At 32.2% G+C, this 19,158-nt stretch overlaps 3 protein-coding genes across 8 annotated transcripts; 2 read left to right on the top strand and 1 right to left on the bottom strand.

The window, feature by feature from the left end:
* The first annotated feature begins 537 nt into the window (after positions 1 to 537).
* Positions 538 to 3,838, top strand: LOC137811419 (uncharacterized). 6 transcript variants are annotated; one of them, XM_068613163.1, is made up of 8 exons: positions 538 to 623; positions 811 to 926; positions 1,009 to 1,066; positions 1,733 to 1,801; positions 1,868 to 1,963; positions 2,326 to 2,418; positions 3,236 to 3,314; positions 3,463 to 3,838. In XM_068613163.1, exons 3-7 carry the CDS (start codon positions 1,043 to 1,045, stop codon positions 3,287 to 3,289), a joined length of 336 nt encoding a protein of 111 aa, XP_068469264.1. In that variant the 5' UTR covers positions 538 to 623; positions 811 to 926; positions 1,009 to 1,042; the 3' UTR covers positions 3,290 to 3,314; positions 3,463 to 3,838. The 6 variants fall into 6 exon arrangements, with proteins under 6 accessions (XP_068469264.1, XP_068469261.1, XP_068469263.1 ...); XM_068613160.1 differs by having other exon boundaries at positions 542 to 623; positions 769 to 926; XM_068613162.1 differs by having other exon boundaries at positions 549 to 623; positions 802 to 926.
* Positions 3,839 to 7,626: 3,788 nt separating this feature from the next.
* On the top strand, positions 7,627 to 11,899 carry LOC137811417 (AT-hook motif nuclear-localized protein 5-like). The gene is made up of 5 exons (XM_068613156.1): positions 7,627 to 8,741; positions 9,915 to 9,982; positions 10,617 to 10,748; positions 11,051 to 11,209; positions 11,428 to 11,899. Exons 1-5 carry the CDS (start codon positions 8,267 to 8,269, stop codon positions 11,659 to 11,661), a joined length of 1,068 nt encoding a protein of 355 aa, XP_068469257.1. The 5' UTR covers positions 7,627 to 8,266; the 3' UTR covers positions 11,662 to 11,899.
* Positions 11,900 to 13,011: 1,112 nt separating this feature from the next.
* Positions 13,012 to 18,986, bottom strand: LOC137811418 (probable glutathione peroxidase 8). Its single transcript, XM_068613157.1, has 6 exons — positions 18,843 to 18,986; positions 18,231 to 18,307; positions 16,548 to 16,609; positions 13,854 to 13,972; positions 13,288 to 13,455; positions 13,012 to 13,198 (listed from the first exon to the last, which is right to left on the bottom strand). The coding sequence occupies exons 1-6, from the start codon at positions 18,894 to 18,896 to the stop codon at positions 13,166 to 13,168; spliced, it is 513 nt and encodes a 170-aa protein (XP_068469258.1). The 5' UTR covers positions 18,897 to 18,986; the 3' UTR covers positions 13,012 to 13,165.
* Between the last annotated feature and the right edge of the window lie 172 nt (positions 18,987 to 19,158).

Genomic DNA, 19,158 nt, shown 5'->3' with positions numbered 1-19,158 from the left:
TAATAACTTATTTTAAAAAATAATAGGATTTGTTCATTAAAAATGAATAAAATTACTTATTTTTCTTATATATATCTATCCGCATTTTTTCTCCTGCTTACTATGATAGAAATTTAACTTACATATAAAAGATATTCAACATACATATAAAACTAATCTTGAATGGTAGAAATTTAGCCTACATACAGAAATATTTTTGTATAAGTGAAAGTTGTATAATTTTGGTTTGAGTTTTTTTTTTCTTTAAGTTTTTTTTTCTTTTTTCAGTTATTTGAAATGAAGTGTAAAAAAAAGAAAATGGAAGTTATTTTATTTGATAAAGTAAGATTTGGTCTCACGGTAAATGTATGCTTTTTTTCTATTGCTATGTTTTTTTATTAAAATGAAGAATTAAAAAAAATGTATTTTAAGAAAAATAGAGAAATCAATTTGCATATAAAAACTGTAATTTAAAAAATTAAAATAATATAAGAAAAAATTTATGTAAAAAAAATTCTCCTTATATATAATTATATATATATAGGAAAAGATATTCAGTTTTTAAAATAAAAAAAGGACAAAGAAACTCAACCTATGCTGTTGGTGTGGTTGGTCGGTCCTGGTGGAAGAGAAGAGAGGCCGAGGTAACTGCGACGACATTTCTTGAGCAGGTTTCTTTAGTTTTAGTTACGCTTTTGCTCTCTGATTAATAATAAAAACCCTAGACTCAGGCTCATAATTATTCATTTACTTATCCGATTCCGAATGAATGCTAATACAAAATTATAGGTAGATGAAATGAGGCATGTGAAGCCCTTGCAGTTGTTTCAGGATTTGACGAATTCAACCCACACGCAACGCGGAAGGTTGCTTGGTTTGGATGTCGGAGAGAAATATGTTGGCCTTGCTCTTTCTGACTTTGACAACAAAATTGCTTCACCTTTCAGGTACCACTATTTCACACTCTTGCTAAAATACAACCTTTTGTTATTTCCTAACACTAAACACTTGCAATCTGTAATGCCACAGCGTTCTCGTCAGGAAGAAGTCAAATATCAGTTTAATGGCTTCTGATTTTGCGAATCTGGTGAGCTTCTTCTGTCCTTTGAATTCAAATTAAACTTATATATAGTTGTAAAGTATGTTAATTGAGTTCTTGAGGCTCTTAACTTGAACTTAGCCATAAGTGCACGCTATCTGCACCCGCTTTACTACTTGTTTTGTACAACTATATTATGTCCTTATCTTTGCATACATCCAATTTTACATTTTACTCTGCTTCCCTGTTGTGGCACCATTGAACTCTTGCCTCTTTCATCTGTGTCTTGAGAAAATATATACATACTTGAGGCACATGAGATCCTTCACCAGTTCTGCATGTTTTCAAGTTCGGTGATCATTTTATCCTTTTGCCTATAAAAGAAAAATGACTATTTAATCTGTTTAGTAATGATTTTTTTTATTATTCATGTGAGATGTCTCTTCTATCTTAGATGAATGCTGATGATGTAAGTTTGCCCTTTCAAGTCAACAGTAGTCTGACAAAATTATGTTATGGGAATACTTAGTGTTTTCACTTGTACCATGTTCTACTTGTATGTTAGTTAGACTGACCCTTGGTCTAGTGTACACCAGAATGTATATGATAGATAGATTTATATATTTATTTTTATCATTTGTAGGTACAACCTACTGATTTGAATATATAATTCTCCCAAGCGTGTTATGATGACTTCAGCTGTTTTATATGTAGATATCTAAATATTCCCTGAAGGGCTTTGTTGTTGGCCTCCCTTTTGACAAACATCGGGTGTCTTGTGATGTGAGTGTCTTTTCATTATCATTCATATATTGTTGATTTTCCTGTACTCATACATTTTTTTTCCAGGCTGGGCTAGTGAAGGTCTTAATTAATAACCTCAGTAGAACAAAAATGCTTGAAGGAGTAGAGTATACATATTGGAATGAGTGCTTCACGTCAAAGGTGGGTTAACATGATTGCTATTATGAAACTTAATGAATTTACATTTGCCCCAGGCCATTTTTTCAAATTGACTCCAACCTCTCCCTTGGTTGGTGACTATCACTGTTGAAAGAAATAAATATCTATGAAGTGTGAATCGACTATTGAAGTTGAAAATTTCTACCCGGAACAAACAGATTTACATTAATACTTTTACAAAATAATGTGGTTAGATATAAGTGGAGAAAGATTAAGCTAATGAAGGAAAGAAATTTGAAAATCTGGATTGAAATAAGAGGCACGTTGTTCATAAAGTTACCAATTTCTTCCAGCGAATAAACTCAAACAATGAAACAAAATCTGAAGTAAAACTTTGTTTGCAGAATGTGGAATTGCTGTTAAAGCCTTTGAACTTGAATCATCCAGTACTCTCCAAGACTATTCTAGACAAGTTTGCAGCGGTAGGAATACTTCAAGTGAGTTTCTTTGCCCTGCTTCTTGACATAATCTGCTATTATGCTTCTCATGTTACTCATTTTGGTAAAGGCAATATGTTCTCTTCATTTGCAATTGTACTAAGGGTCTACTTGGACACGTTTCTCCATAAGAAATCTTAGGAGAGAAAAGGAAAAAGAAAAAAAGGAAATGGGTTTTCTCAAATTAAAATTGACTTATGTAAAAGTTAAAAACAAAAATTTAGAGAAGTTTTATGAAAGAGCTTCTACAAAATAGCTTATGTATAAACTAATTTTAGCTTCTGAAAAGACTCTTATTTTCTTCTTCTTAAATTGTCTCTTCTATATGTACTTTTAGAAGAGCTCGTCCAACAGACCATAAGCATAATAAAAGAGTATCAAGCCAGTGAGTCCTCAACTTGATATGTGTATATTTTTTCTGACGTAGGAAATGGTTTATTTGTTTTTCTTTTACATTTATAAGCCATATGTATGACAATGAAGGCCTTGAACCGAAAAATAAGTGATTCCTGGTCTACAATTATTGGTCCACATCCTCTACTAGATGGCCATCATCTGATCTGACTATTTATGCACTACAACACCAGTATATTCTGTCTGGTTTTCATGGGTCGGATAGAAATTAGATTAAATGGAAAAGTAATTATTTTTATTTGCAATTGGACAAATGGACCCTATTTTATTTGCAAGGGATTCTGAAGTTTAATCTGAACAATGTAAACATTTTGTTTAGATTTTTGTCATTTTAGGTTGTATGTTATGTTGAGCTATATAATTAGGTTTAGTTTACATCTACTTACATGTTTTTCTTTTCTAGGGGTACCTGGATTTTGTCAACAGGAAAATGAAGCTGACAGTGAGGAACTCTTAATTGTATTACTTTTCAAGCTTGCTATGTTAGTCTCTTTTCTTTTTTTGCCTTTACGTGATTGCTATTTCTTAAAACTAATGACTTGCTATGGTGGCTGTTCTCCTTTTTACTTTTGTGTAACTTTTCTCTTTATAGGTTTCACTTTATTTGATGAATTAATGTTCTTTCTACAGGTGTAGGCATGGATCACAAATCACAACTACCTCTGAATTAAAGGTTGGTTGGAAGGAAGTATAATGGATTTTAAATTTTCCTGTATTTGCTCTATTCTAAAGCTGAAATGGAAATAATCATGTTACTTTCAGTCATATTAGGATTAGTTTACAACCTTGATGAAAAACTTAGATGGGGAAGTTAACTTATGATTCATTATGATTTGATAAGAAGAGCTGCCACAAAACTTAGGTCTTGTATCTTCATTTCTGATTCCAATAGTAATTATAAAACAAAGGTTAGTAGTCTGTGCTGACTTTTTATCTAAAAACTGACGACAAAACTGTAGAATACACAACTTATTGGGATTAATTTGATACATTTTTCTTGCACTAAGTACTTGTATTTTTACTTTCATCACTGTTTATGAAATTATTCTTTTATTTATGAATTTATTTATTACATTGGAGGGAAAAGTTCTAGTGAGAGATTAAACTTCTAATATTACATCATATTTTTAGACTGTAACGGACTGAGATGAAAGCTCCGCACTAGGTAGATTCATTTATTCCATTGTAGATTGAGAAGATTTTGGTTAAACTATTTGAGGTACATTGGCACGTTATGTATGAATTGTAAAAAAAACAAAGACAGAAAAAAGGCTAGCAATTCCTAGAGACAATTTCTTATCATATGCACAAATATTTTAAAGAGTCATTGTATTCAGTTTTACTCTTGAATATGCAAAGAGGACACAAAAACACAATTTTTACATTGAAATAGACTGTCAGAATGATTTTAGTAGAAATCCGGCATCAACCAAAACATTATTGTATGAATTATGAAGAAATTATATTACGACCCAGAGGGTTTTTTTTACTCTTTTTTGTTACACGAGGTATATTAATAAAAAATAAAATATATGTAACTTTAATGTGAAATAATATTGTCGATCGATGAAAATGATGATAGAATTATAGTATTTTATTTGAGACAACAAAATATAAAACTTGATATTTTAATTTGGCACCCCCTCTACTGAATAAACAGAAAAAGTACAGCGTGTAATTATAGTAGCTAATATCATTAGAGTAATTGAATAATAAACTTGAAATATAATTTTTAAATTGTTAAAAGTATATTATTTATTAATATTAAAAAATATTTTTTAAAGTTACTTAATTAACTACTTATGCAATATAAAATTATACTTTTAAATATTTAAATATATGATATATAATATTTATTGTTTCGTTGATTACACAAACTTTCATGATTATTTGTCGTTAAAAGATATTATGATCTTTCATAATATAAATGGAAGTTTACTTCAATCTTATGACATCACTCACAAGGTGTTTCTTCTTGAACCAATCAAAGTTCCTCCACCCTCATTAAATACTTAGGATTAAATGTCTCATTTAATTTCATCTCATTCTGTAAAACTTTTTTTGGATCATATTATAGAAGAGTTATTCTACAAAATATTATTCAGAAATTTTACTTAAAAAACATTTTCTTGAATACATTTTATAAATTTCGAAAAGATCTTTTGAAAAAAACTTCCAGTAAAAGATAATTCAAAAGTTATGGGAAAAAGAAATAAACACAGTCTTTTTAAAAAGGGTGCATGAAATTTGTTGACAGGGTCACAATATATGAAAATGACTTTTCCACATCTACAGACCCAACTCAAAGTAATGTAATTTCTTTATTTTATTTGAGACTTATAATATTATTTACAACCCTTTTTGTTGTTTCTACTCACCTTTACGGCTTTGTAAACCCCACAATAAAGTATCATGCTTTTAACGTGGGATTTAAGTTTTTTTTTTTGTATTTAAATTCTAATGTTCTATTATCTTTATACTATAGTTTACGATTAAAAAGGTTTACAAATCTCTTTATCTTAACCATTTCCATATTTTTTTTATCCAATGACTTTCATTCTATAATCAAATCAAATCCAATATGTATTTGTGTTTGAATTGGATGGTTTTGCTATTTAAACAATCCAAGAATATTAAAATAATTTTTAATACTATATATGATTACTATATTTTTTATAATAATTGATGAAATATCAATTAATATATTTTTATGATAATAATTTCAAATAATAAAATGAATAACCAATCCATATCAAATATCACATTTCCTGCAGAACCAATATCAAAATATACATTTTATTTGGTAGTTAAAAATACTTTAACAGTCTTATAGGAGCAGATATATAGTAGATAAATTTGATTGATATGAAAGGAAAACAAATTAATATTAATTGAGTTAAATTGTTGTTTACCAAAAGACCTCCACTTATATATTTTAAGAAGATGAAGTGCAAATCTAAATCGAAAAATGATTAACTATGAAGTAATAATATTTTTAAATGGAACAAATTTAAAAATAATTTAAACACATATAAACAAAACTTTAAATACGATTATTTATGAAGTAATTAAATTTTAAATAGAAATAACTTCAAACCATACAAAAAAAAATCCACATAACAAATATGTTTTCCTTGGTTAAATTATTCACATTATTTTACTCTAATAATGTATAATAACTGGAGTATAAGTAATTGAATAAATTATGTAAATATTTAAAAGGTTTATACAATTTCATTTCATGTTTATAAAAATTTTAAATTACTCAATAACATATTAATTATTATTTTCCTTGCTTTTTTATGCAATTATATTGATTGAGGGGATTTAATTTAATGCTAAAAGTATTTAAATATCAAACACAATCCATGCTTAATAATTCTAGCTTCATATTATATGCTTAATAATATAGTGCTTTATTTCTACAATTATTTAAAATTTATCCAAAAGTTAAACATTACAATTTCTTCAAGAAAAAAAAAAGTTGGATCGGGTGTTATAAGTTTGATAAGCAACAATTTCATTCCGTAAAGAGAACAGTGGCAAGAAAGTCAAAAGACATAGTAATTATCTCTTAACACCTTTAATGGACCTTATTGGTGACCATAAAAACATAATAGATTAATAGCAAATAAAAAAAGTGCATAATAGAATAATAATCTATTATGCACTTATGAATCACTTGTTTTGTTTTTAATTTTTTATATATTAATTAATTTTTTACATATTTTTCATGTATTAATTAATTTCCAAAATATTACTTACAAATAAAATTAAATATTTTATCTTTTTATACAAATATTTTCACCATATTATTAATTAAATTTCAAACTTTTCAACACATCATAGATTAAATACATAAATTAAATTTTTTGTAACCAACAACCTTTGTAAGTTTCATATTAAAGGCAAAATTTAATTTACTTGCAGCAGTTCATTTATTTATATAAACACAGCCTTGGTATTTTCTTGTTGCTAGGTGTGTGTTTAATATTCATTATAAATGTAACTAAACTTTATGAGTTTATTCTCAAAATAATCACATAATAACGCATTTAATTTCTGTTAATTACATATGTTAATAAAGTGTAGTTAAATATAACATTCCCTTGAATTCCTGCGATTTAAAACTTAACTAACTTTATTTAATAACTACTAATATGACGGAAAAATATTTATTTCCTTTTCACTAATCTAATTTGCTTGTACTCTAACCATTTTTATAATAAAATACATTTTTAATTTTAGTAATTAAAACTTAAACATGTGAATTTTTTTTACGATATTTAGTAAAAATGAAATGTGTTATATTCCATTAAAACATAACTTATTTGTTGCATCCATTTAATTTTTAAACTTATAAAAAATAGAAGCATAAATTAAGTTCAACTTGCTTTTAACTTGTTTGATCGATGAATTAAGTTGATTATCTTGATAATCTAACACTCTTTTTTACATTATCTTTTGCAATTAAGAGATTGATGATGAAAAATCTTTATCTTTAAACTGAAATAAATTTTTGAAAGTTGAAAATAAAGAATCCCTCCAATGGAAGATATTATTATAAGATAAGGGTTGATTCCTGAGGGTGAAGGGATGACCTGACCATTGGTTTATACGAAAAGGGACATTTGGTCTGTGTTTGGTACTTTTGTAGGCCCACATTGTCCTTCAACTTCACACCACTATTCTTCCTTTCCCATTACTCTATTATTATTATTATTTTTTTATTTTATTAATTTATAATAATATTAATTATAATAATTATAATAATGATGATATTGAATTGAATGCAGATAGATACAGATATCATTTTCATTCCCTTTCATTTCAATTTTCACAAACTACCTTAGCACACCCAACTTTAATTCAAATGCCCTTTATTAACTTAATTATTTATTATTATTATTATTTTAATTTCCCATTCTCTTCTCAAGTCCCAAGTGAAGTCCCATTCTTTGTCTTTTCTTTACCCCTTTCCCACCCTCACTCACACTGCATTCTTCTGTCAAAACCCTAGATTTTCAAATCTAGGGTTTTGTTTTCGTAGCCTGTTACGCACATGATTCCGGAACACAACCCCCACCTTGCTGGCTTCACTTTTTTCTCTTCAATCTAGGCCTCTGCTTTTTTCTACATTTCCCCTCACTTACCTGTTCTTGCATTTACTTTTCAAAATCCTTCAGCTTCAATCTTTGGTGCTTCTGAACTTTAGATCCTCTTCTTGTCTTCTTCGATTTAGGGTTAAAGATCTAATCTTTCCATCATTGTGAAAGCTATTTGCTTTTGAGCTTGTGGAAGGGAATCTTGCTCAACCCCTGTTTTTGTGTCTTTACTGGTTTCTTAGTTTAAAAAGTAAGCACTGGTGTGAGGATTTTGTGTTCTGGAAAGAAGATTATTGTTTTTCACAATTGACAAACCTGTTGGTAAATGCATGGATGGAAGAGAAGGTATGGGTTTTCCTGGCGGCTCTGCTCCGTATTACATGCATCATAGAGGAGGAGGGGTTGGTGGGTCTGGTCCTGGAACCGGAACACCCTCTGGGTTCCAACCACCTTCTGTTTTCAGAGCTTTGTCAAATGTCTCTTCAGGTTCTTCATACTCAGTAGAGGCTAAGCCTCAGGCTCAGTCCCAGCCCCAGCCTCAGCCTCAACGTGGTGGCTTTGGTCATGGCATAAACTTAGGTTCTCCACCTGACGGTGGAGGTGGAATGGCTTCTTCCGGTGAATCTGTGAAAAAGAAAAGAGGGAGGCCAAGGAAGTATGGTCCTGATAGTGGGACTGTTTCCCTGAGACTCTCTCCCTTGTCTGCCACTGCAAATTCCACCTCAGGAACAGGCACTCCCTCTGAGAAACGGCCCAGAGGACGCCCACCTGGAAGTGGAAGGAAGCAACAGCTTGCCACTTTAGGTACGTTTATAATTATGTTAGTTTGAAATTATAATTTCCTGTTGATTGCTTGATCTGTTCATATTGGGATTCAATTTCTCAAAAGTGAAGCTATCATTTGAAAGAGAAAAGTGGGGTGTTAATAATTGTTGATAAGGTCCCTAAAAGAAGTTACTTTGTTTCTTTTGCCCTGAAGTTGACAGCTCGCTAACTAGTTCATTTTTTTCCTATTAAGGTTGTCAACTTGCTCTCAAGTTCATCCTTTTATGGTATGCATGAAAGAAATAGGGGATCTAAGCAATTCGATTAAACATTTTTAAGAGACTAGGTTATATATTTTATCTGAGAAAATTAATGGAGATTATGATAAAATATATGTATAGAGGTTGTTAAAATCAGATATATGCTTATTTGGTAATTAGAAAAATTGGCAACTGTTTAATCATTAACATCCCCACTCCGGTCATTTTGCTGTCTTTGGTAGCATTCTTGAGAAAGGCCGTGAACGTGTACTGTTATTTTCCCATTTCTTAAATGCTTTATTGTGTGAAGTGGCAATTTCTATTTTATTATTTCCTTTTTTCTTTTATGAGTTTGGAATGTTTTTCTATTTTTTTGCCATTATTGTGCTTTATGTTTGTGGTTGTGGTCTCCAAGTTATTATTATCTCATTACTTCTTAATCATAAATCCCGCTTCAGAAATCCCTGAATTGATAGTGATTGTAATATATGGATCTTCTGAACACTTTCAAGATAGGTTGAACCGAGGCAATTCGTGTGTGTTTGCTTCTGCTTGAGAAAAACACAATTCCTTTTTTGTCTAGCTTTCTGACAGCTTTTGAAAAGAAAGAAAAAAAGCATGTTCTCAAGCAGAAACAAGTGCCCATTGTTATAGTTTCTGATGTTCAACTTCTGTGCGGGTTCTTAAACACGTGCTTTACAGAAAGCAACATCGTGATTCTAATTTTGTTCTTATTCTGATTGCAAGATTCTATTTTATATTTCATTCTAAAGAATTCAGAAACCATGAAAATCTGAACACTTAGTATTTCACTACCCTTTACTCTGACAAAATTGTTTATTTTCTATTATTTTGATGGTTACTCAGTCAGTAGTAATGCAAAAGGCCATGTTTATCTTTTTTCCCATGAAATGTGTAAACTTTTACGGTTATTTTGTTTCTCTCTTCTTAGGTGAATGGATGAACAATTCTGCAGGACTGGCCTTTTCACCTCATGTTATCACTGTTGGAGTTGGGGAGGTATTTCGTAAGAGCTATAGTTTCCTATCGCTTGTTTTATTCTCTTACTTTCTTTAAAAATCTTAAATATTTAAATGTCTAAGCTCACATGGGATAATTTCAAATTTTAATAACTCCTAATAGTCGTTTACATCAACATGATGAAAATATGATTTGCCCAACCAAAAATGCTGTCTTCGATGATTTGAGAGATGCTGTGATTAGTTGTATGTACTTGATGTACTCATTCAGAAATGATCAATAATAATTTAGAACTGGTATTTGTTTTTTTTTTTTAATTATATGGTTCGTATCTATTATTGTGCATAATATTGATATATTATTTTATTTTACCATCCATGACATGTGAGTCTCATGGATGGTGGTGAATTGCAATCACCGACTGCACAGAACAGAAGGATTGAATAGTCATGTAGTCTGGGATTGTCAATGACATAATACTGAAGATTACATCACACAACGTGGTTGCTGATTATATATAAAACTGATGATATTTAGTGGAAGCGTCTAATTTTAATATCAGCCTTTAAGTAATAGATGCATTTGCTTTTTCATCATTGAAATCTTCAAGATTGTTATTTATGATCGTACATAAATTTAAATGTTGCTTGATTGTTTACTTTCTTTGTTTCAGGACATTGTAGCAAAGTTGTTCTCATTTTCACAGCAGAGGCCAAGGGCTTTGTGCATCTTAACTGGAACTGGAACAGTTTCTTCTGTCACTCTGCGCCAGCCAGCTTCTACTAGCATCAGTGTTTCTTATGAGGTTAAAGAACTGAACTGTATACCTCGATTACTAGAAATTTTAAATCTTAAGTATCCTTTCATCTTTATCTCCTCTGCATGGTTCTAACTTGGTGACAAGTTATTATGTAGCAAGTTGATTGAGTTGTAGTTCTGTGCTGTTCAAGAAAAGGGGTAAATGATGATAGCAATTCTGGTATTGCAATGCGTAAAATTCAGCTTTATGCAATAGCTAATGAGATTGAGTACTGTTTAAAGTGAATTAGGCTGCTGTTCTTGTCATGATGCAATGGTAAACATTTTTTTTATCTTGTATGCTTACAGGGCCGATTTCAAATATTATGCTTGTCTGGTTCTTACTTGGTTTCTGAAGAAGGTGGACCACGCAGTAGAACAGGTGGCATGAGTGTTTCCCTTTCTAGTCCCGATGGTCATATTATTGGTGGTGGTGTTGCCAGCCTTATAGCTGCAAGCCCGGTGCAGGTATATTCATAACTGCCCAAACTCTTTCTTGTACTTATGCATGCTGCTGCTGCTGCTCATTCAAGATATGTTAAAACAATAAGTTCAGCATCTGGAAGGTTATTCTGAATGAGATGTGTTTAAGCCTAATAATGATTTAAGTTCTTATGCATCTTTGCGTGCTATAGATTCAAACCTTCCCCCAAAACATTGAGAATTAGAGACTTCCCTTGGTGCAGGTGGTAGTATGCAGTTTTGTATATGGAAGCTCTAAGCCAAAGACCAAACAAGTGACCACTGCTACAAAAGATAGCAGTTGCGAGCCTCAGAGTAGTGACAAGTTAGCTTCTCAAGGCAGTGCTCCTAATCAAAACTACTCTTCTCCTGCCACAGGCATGTGGCCTGCTTCATCAAGGCCATTAGAGGTGAAAAGTGCACATCCACACACTGGTATTGACTTGACGCGTGGGTGAACAACATTTATTACTTTACGAGACATTGCAGTTTTGTATAGAAATCTCTTGTTGTAAATGAACCGAATTTGTGAGCGTTGTGACTCTTGCTATCCCCGTTTATGGGTGACAAGTTCTTGCTAACCTATGCTGTAACCAATGGATTTGAGGGTCAAGTACATTCTTGACTTGTGCAAATGGTGTTTGGTGAAGTGAAAGGGAAAAAGCCAAGATCAATTTCAAAGCTTGTGCTGATTAATGGCACATCTAGGATCTCACTTTGATGTCCGCTTATTATGATATGTTAATTTCAGTCTCGCTCCTCAATGCCACCTCAGCTCAAACGTTTTTTTTTACTAGTTCAGTTTCCAATGCATTAACTCATTACTTTTCTCTAATTAATCTGTCTCAACTAGTTGCGGGTAATAATAATATATTAGACACAAATCTTTCGCCACATTATTTATAAAAAAGGGTTAAGCATGTGCTTTTAGGATTCCAGCATGGCATCAGGAATGTGAAACTCAGCTTTCTGCATAATCTAATCCACTTAACCGTAATCGTCTTTATGATAATGATTGGCGAGTGGGTGCTTGTAAGATTCGAGGGAGTTGGAGGTACTGTGGCTGCTCCTAATTAAAATATCTATACGTATGATTGAAATTAAAATATTTTTACCTTCATTTCACTTTATGCTGTTTATGCTTTTTGACGATTTTTTAAATGGACCATCATTTATTTTTTCGATGTAATTATGACAAGTTTATTAATTATTGGGGATACAAGCTACAAAGCAATCGATCAAGTGATAGAGTAATTTTTTAATATCTTTGTATTCATAAAAGCATCTAGTGTTTGGTGTATTTATAGAAAGATGTGATCATTGCTTATTTAATTATGCAACTTAACGAAAAATAAAATAGAAAAAGTTGTAAACACATTTTAGTAAAAGGAATTTATTCACTAAGTGAGGATATGCCGAGGGAGTTGAAATTTTAGGTTATTTATTTTGAAGTTATGATAATTATAAAACATTAATACAAACTTACCCTGAAGGCTGTTTTCATTGTGTAAATAAAAATGATCATAACTTGAACATTAGCATTCATTTTAGTCATTTGTACTATTTATGTAAATCGTAAAATGAACTACTATGACGGTTAATTTTGTACTTTATGCTTCTATTACTTTTTATTAAAGTTTTTAGAAAGTAATATTCAAAATGTAGCATTTATAAAAGATAAACATTAGTTAAAAAATCATTAAAATTGAAACTTTCATAGGTGAAACATATTTATAACTAAGAAATACTGAGGAATATGGATTATGGCTGGGAGAATGATAGAAATGAAGTTAAAAGAGACAAGAAAGTAAAGGAGGAAGCCATTATATGACAAGGTATATGATGTTGACAAGATTAAATATAACACAAGTCTATGTTTATTGCATAACATTGTCTCGAGACAAGGTGTTAAGGAACTGAGAAAGACAAGAAATTCGCCACATACTCTCTTCCGAGTTGCCTTCATGAAATACCCAGAAGTTGACGGATGTCTCTCTGCATTACAGTTTAAAAGATGGCAAGAGAATTACAATAGAAGCAGCAAAAAACATATGAAGTAATTTGAAGAAGAATTTAGTCCTAACCTCAAGGCTGAGAGGAGAAGTCGTTGGATAATAGCGACCCACTACTTGTCCCTTCTTATCAACCACAAACTTGGCAAAGTTCCACTGAATATCATCACCAAAAATTCCCCATTTGCCGGACTTCAAGAATTTATACAGAGGAGCTGAATTGCCCCCATTCACTTCAATCTAGCAGAAGGACGAATGAGAGAGATATACAATATCAGTGCATGTCACGGTTCTTAGCAAAATTTAGATGAATAGCAGTAATCATATACTTTTGTACAATTAACAAGTCAAACATGTCGAATTTAAGTTACTGGAAAAATAGCCTGAGGCAATTGAACATTATTAAGAGAATATTTTCCATAGAAAGCATAACGGGGGGATTAGGATGGAAGAAGAAAATATAAAGCCAACGAAGACAAAGATCATAGATTTAGTCTAGATTTTTAAAGTAGATCTTTAGCTACAAGTCTGAAAATACTGAAATATATATGAAGGTTTCTTTCTTTATTTGGAAACATCATAACACAATTTTGGCGAGTTGAGTGCTTAAGAATAATAGTTCATGCATGTGGACCAACCTTATCAAAGATGGGGAATTCAGATTTGAAACGAGTGCAGACAAAATCCACAATTTTATCATTGCTTTCTGGTTCTTGCTCACCAAATTGGTTACAGGGAAATGCCAGAATCTCCAAGCCTATGTAAGTTTAACAACCCAGTCATTTGTATTAATTAAATATATTTACAAGACAAGAGAAACAAAGATAATCAGAGTAATGTATCACAAAATCATTGCCCAAAACAGGGTTCCTCCCTAACACAAGTTTTCCCAAGCGGGAAATTTACGCACAAAGACATGATGAAGTATTTGATCAATTTACGTTGTTTAAAAATACACCAATTACAACTACTGATAGCAAATCTTCCACAGAAAATCTTCCATCTCTGCTCAAAATCCAAATAAGCACATCTCAACTCCCACACAAACTGGAATCTTTAAAATTTCCTCCACATGACGCTGCTCCATCATATTCAAAACTAAGTCCAGGTCCTAGCGATTATGTTTCCTGTCTATGAGAGCAGCTACACAGATTTGGTTTGTCTCCAAGCCAAGAATTTCTAAACATTTATCCTTGAGCCATTTCCAACTCTCCATTTCAAACCTCCTCTAACCACCACTTGAGAAGCATGGATGCCACACCAAATAAAGTTTGGATTATGGCCTAACGCTAAGGTACCTCCAAGAAGACCCCTTTTGGGTACGTATTTAGCTTTGAGAACTCTTGATGTCCAGAAGATAATTTCCAACCTTTCTTCCCCAGCAGGGCTAGATTAAAGTTGTCAATATGTTGGAAACTCATTCCTCTGTATTATTTTATCACAAGAAAAAGAGTTAATCGTCTTATGTATCTTTCGAATAACAATGTTGGTAGCAAAAAAGTGCTCATGCAGCAATCCAAGATTGCTTAGGCCACAGACTTCACAAGAATCTCTTTTTCTGCTTTGGATAAAAGCTTTCCCACCCAGTAATTAACCTTCTTCCACGCCCTGTCTTTAAGGAAGCTGAACACAACCTTCATCCTCCCAATCATAGATGACAAGCCCAAGTACTTTCTTGTGCCTAAAGACTATGACACTCCAAGAATAGTGTTAATGGTGTGTATACTTTTCATGCTTGTGTTAGCACTATAGAAATCTCCTATTTTGCGATGTTAATGGTCTATCCTAAAACCTTTTCATCTCATTTTCCTTGAAAAACATACAATTGTAATCAACAAACAATAACTGTGTGAATTCTTAACAATTTCCTCCACCTTCAACGTTGGTACACTCCCCTCTAGTGAAAGCTACTTGAATCACCATTTACCACAATAAATGCTTGCTTGAAATCTGTCAGAAAAACTTCAATGCAAGGAATCTACAAAACCTAGGATTTCTCACCCACTTCATATCATAATTATCTGAGTCGATCAAAAAGACAAACCAACGATTTTGATATCACTTGTGGGCTGTTCAAGGGGAAACACCAGAGTGATTTGACACTGATGAATCATGAGGAAACGCATATAAGAGAATAAAACACTACCTCTAACCTAAAACCTTTAAGGCAATGAGTTTGTGACTCTTTGTCCTTATATAATGCTCATCTTGCTCATTTCTATCTAATTTGAAACTTCCAATTCATACTTGAATTCCTAACAAGCTTCATACGTTTGTTTCTTGCAATACCATTAGTTTAAAAACTATAGTTAATAGTTAGAATGCAAATTTTTCTACTTAGGGCGTAGTAACCCAAACACCACAATTTGAATCGATTGTGACTTGCTCCACTTGGTCTTTGTCACGGGACAATTGATGCACCTTGCAATAATCTCCCTCTTAATAATTGTCCTGCTTGGAATTGAATTCTTTAATTGTGACTTGGCTCACCTAACCTACTCTATGGGATAATTGATGCAACCTACTTGTTGGACACTCATATATTCCCAAAGTAGTTTTTAACAATTTGACTCATGCCTACTTGAGAGTCTATTAGGACTCCATTATCATCCCCTGACTTGGACAACTTCTTTTGTTTCTACCTATTTCTTTGTCCTTTGCCTTCAAAAAGCATCCTTCCTTGGCAAGGAGATCGCTCAACTTTACTCTCCTTTCCTTGTTCTGTTTATGTCCCCAATCATATCTTCTCTCCCTGTAAATCTCCATTTGTGTTCTACATTTGTCAATGTCAACCCAAAATTTGAATCTTAGCCACTTCCCTCGAATTTAGAGGTTATTAGAACAACATTGGGAAGCTCCTATTCTTCTAAGCAAGCTTTGAAGACTTTGCAGACATCTATTATAGAGATCCTTATGTGTGCTCTTATGGGTTTATCCGTTAGGAACCTCCCGACCAGACACAAGGACCATTTAACACCAGTCCCCTCCTGTTGTTCATTATGGATCTCCCTCTAACCTTCATTTCATTCATTCCTGAAGCCTATAATGTGTGGTCGCACCCTCAATATCCTTGTTAACCATGACCTTTTGTGGGAAGGATATGCAAAATGTGATGGTTACATAAGGATGACTACACAAGAAACTTGAGAAAAAACCTAAAACATCTCACATGAAGATAGGCATCTCACTAAGAGAGAAAACATATTTTCCATTCATCATTATTCAGATAATATTTATTCATAGATAACTTATCCGAAGGCTATTTTATGATAGTTACATTTAGAAATGAAAAACAAGAAAAGAAACCGTAGAGGGTCTAATACAATACAAACCTTCCTCTTTATACTTCGCATATAAGTCATTCAGCTCTGTATAATTGGAGTTGGTCAAGCCGCTGTCTCAATCAGAAAAACAAACTAGAATTGTAAATATACTCAACATTTTATCATTACCAGTGAGAATATCAAGGCTCTAAATTAATAGAAGCAAAATTGACAAAAAAAAGAAACAAAAAGTAATCACAAGTTATGTCAAAATTCTACAGAAAGTTAATGTTTATCGCGCTTAGCGTGCCACGCACCTAAGTGCAATTTCTGTTTTACTTTGTAGTGCAATTTCTGTTTCTATTTCTTTTATAGAACATGTTAAAGTCTATCATAATGTAACATACATAGCTTTGTTTTTGGTTTTCTATCTTCTTTTTTCATGATATGTGGTGTCATTCTTCTCTTCCCTTTTGTTTCTTTTCTCCTTCACAATAGACATTCGGTTTATGTCTTTGCAAGTGCCGCAATATAGTTTACCAAGTTTGGAACATAAAGCAGTTTCTTGAGATGATATCAGAGTTCTTCTTTTGAAGACCTTTGCTACACACTCCTTTTCTGTTTGTTCTTTCTTTCGTTATCTCTTTTTCATTTCTCTCTTTCTTTTCATCATGGGTAAAGAAATTTCACAAGCTTTTTCTTTACACACTTTATCTTCATCCCAGTGAGAATCCTCTCTGCAATCCTTCTTCTTACAGAGGATTGATCGAAAGGCTTATTTACCTCACCAATACACGACCATACATCACACTTGCAGTTCACCATTTAAGTCAATTTGTTACTGCTCCTAATGCACAACATCAACAAGTTGCTCTTTGTGTTCTTCGATACCTCAAACGTGAACCTGCGCAAGGTATGTTTTTGGCTACCGATAGTGAAGTTCAATTTAAGGCTATTAGCGACTCGGATTGGGCTTGATGCCCTGATTCCTGCCGCTCGGTTAGTGGGTATATCATATATCTTGGTCAATCACCCATATCTTGGAAGTCAAAGAAACAACCAATTGTTTTAAAAGTTCTTCTGAAGCAAAATAGAGGGCTCTTGCTTCTACAACCTATGAAGTTCTTCTGAAGCAAAATAGATACCTCATGCAAGATCTTCAAATTCATCACATTCAACCATCTCTTTTATATTTTGATAACCAATCTGTAATTCAAATTGATTTCAATTAAGTTTTTCTCGAACACACCAAGCACATAAAAACCAATTGTATTATCAAGCTTCTTCCAATAAATTCAGGTCTTCAGCACGCTGACATCCTAGCCAAAGACCTTCCTCCTTCTACCTTTCACAATCTATGTTTCAAACTGGGATTGCTTAACATATACTCCTAGCTCTAGGGGACTGTCAAAATCCTACAGAAAGTTAATGTTTATTGCACTTAGCATGCGTTTGCGGTGCCTAAACGCAATTTCAATTTATGTTTGTAGCGCAGTTTCTGTTTTCGTTTGTTTTTTTGTTTCTTTTATAAGCAGACTTGTTATAGTCTATCATAATGTAAGATACACAACTTGATTTTGGTTTTCTATCTTCTTATTCTCTTCATGCTATGTGGTGCCACTCTTCTCTTCCCTTTCATTTTTTTTTTCTCCTTCTCAATAGACATTCGATTCATTGTCTGATACAATTTTGCAAGTGCAGCAATATGGTTTACCAAGTTAGGAACATAATGCAGTTTCTTGAGAAGGATACCATTTAGAAGCAACATTGATAATCAACAAGACTTTTCCCTCGTAAGTGGAAAGATCTACAACATCTCCCTTAGCATCCTGCAAGTGTAACAGGAATTTTAGTTATCACATGCAGATGATATTTGAGTTCTTATGACATACATAAACACCTCAACTTACGAGATTTCAGATAAAATATTCTCTTAAGGAATTATATCTAGGTCTAAAATGAATTGAGTAGAAGAAACTATAAACGATTTTTATGTTAAATAAAAAAAATAAAATTATACATAGTTCTGCCAGTAACTTTTTTCTTAAACAGAGAAGTATCTAATCATGAATCACTCGCTTCAAAAATAATTTTACATCTAAATACTCTTTCTCTTTTTAAGAGATTGTTTTAATACTAATGATCGTTTGGTCAATGCATGTTTGGTTAAGAGTTATTTTGGAAAAAATGATTGAATGTTTCTTTCGTTTTTCATTTGAGAAACATTTACTTATTGCATGTTTAGTCTGGAATGTTGATAAAGGAAAATAAAATGAAGTATTCCACTTTCAAAATAATAGGTAACAGTGCTAGTTTATTCAAATAAACTCAACGCACAGACAGAGATGAAGTAAGAAGACGAACCTTGACGGAGAAATCGTACACGGACTTTGAATCGTTGGAGGAAACGGTGGTCATGGTGAATGTATGAGTGGAAAAGGAACTGAAGAGACTCCTTAAAATGAAGACAAACTCATCAACTCTTCAATTTTGAGAGTTGAGCGTTGAAATATGTGACCAATAATGTTTCCACACGTTGCGGGGTTCTTGTCGTATTTGAAAATAATTTCTAATTTTATAAAAAAAAATATTTAATTTTGGTACAAAGTTAATGTCATTCACTTAGGAATTGATTTTCATGTTTTATAACATAATCAATAATTTAATTTCCTAAAATACT

Source organism: Phaseolus vulgaris, chromosome 2, assembly GCF_000499845.2.
Source record: "Phaseolus vulgaris cultivar G19833 chromosome 2, P. vulgaris v2.0, whole genome shotgun sequence".
NCBI classification, from domain to species: domain Eukaryota; kingdom Viridiplantae; phylum Streptophyta; class Magnoliopsida; order Fabales; family Fabaceae; genus Phaseolus; species Phaseolus vulgaris.
This window is presented reverse-complemented; position numbering and strand designations above follow the sequence as displayed.

What these genes read in the sequence shown, in the direction of transcription:
- LOC137811419 (XM_068613160.1), top strand. Translation starts at nt 778, where the DNA reads ATGAGGCATGTGAAGCCCTTGCAGTTGTTTCAGGATTTGACGAATTCA. An exon ending in ATGAGTGCTTCACGTCAAAG is followed by an intron (nt 1,964 to 2,325) that starts GTGGGTTAACAT and finishes CTTTGTTTGCAG; the next exon opens with AATGTGGAATTGCTGTTAAA. An exon ending in CAGCGGTAGGAATACTTCAA is followed by an intron (nt 2,419 to 3,235) that starts GTGAGTTTCTTT and finishes TTTCTTTTCTAG; the next exon opens with GGGTACCTGGATTTTGTCAA.
- LOC137811417 (XM_068613156.1), top strand. Translation starts at nt 8,267, where the DNA reads ATGGATGGAAGAGAAGGTATGGGTTTTCCTGGCGGCTCTGCTCCGTAT. An exon ending in GCAACAGCTTGCCACTTTAG is followed by an intron (nt 8,742 to 9,914) that starts GTACGTTTATAA and finishes CTCTCTTCTTAG; the next exon opens with GTGAATGGATGAACAATTCT. An exon ending in TAGCTGCAAGCCCGGTGCAG is followed by an intron (nt 11,210 to 11,427) that starts GTATATTCATAA and finishes CCCTTGGTGCAG; the next exon opens with GTGGTAGTATGCAGTTTTGT.
- LOC137811418 (XM_068613157.1), bottom strand. Translation starts at nt 18,896, where the DNA reads ATGACCACCGTTTCCTCCAACGATTCAAAGTCCGTGTACGATTTCTCC. An exon ending in ATCAATGTTGCTTCTAAATG is followed by an intron (nt 16,610 to 18,230) that starts GTATCCTTCTCA and finishes TGATTGAGACAG; the next exon opens with CGGCTTGACCAACTCCAATT. An exon ending in AATTCCCCATCTTTGATAAG is followed by an intron (nt 13,456 to 13,853) that starts GTTGGTCCACAT and finishes TCCTTCTGCTAG; the next exon opens with ATTGAAGTGAATGGGGGCAA.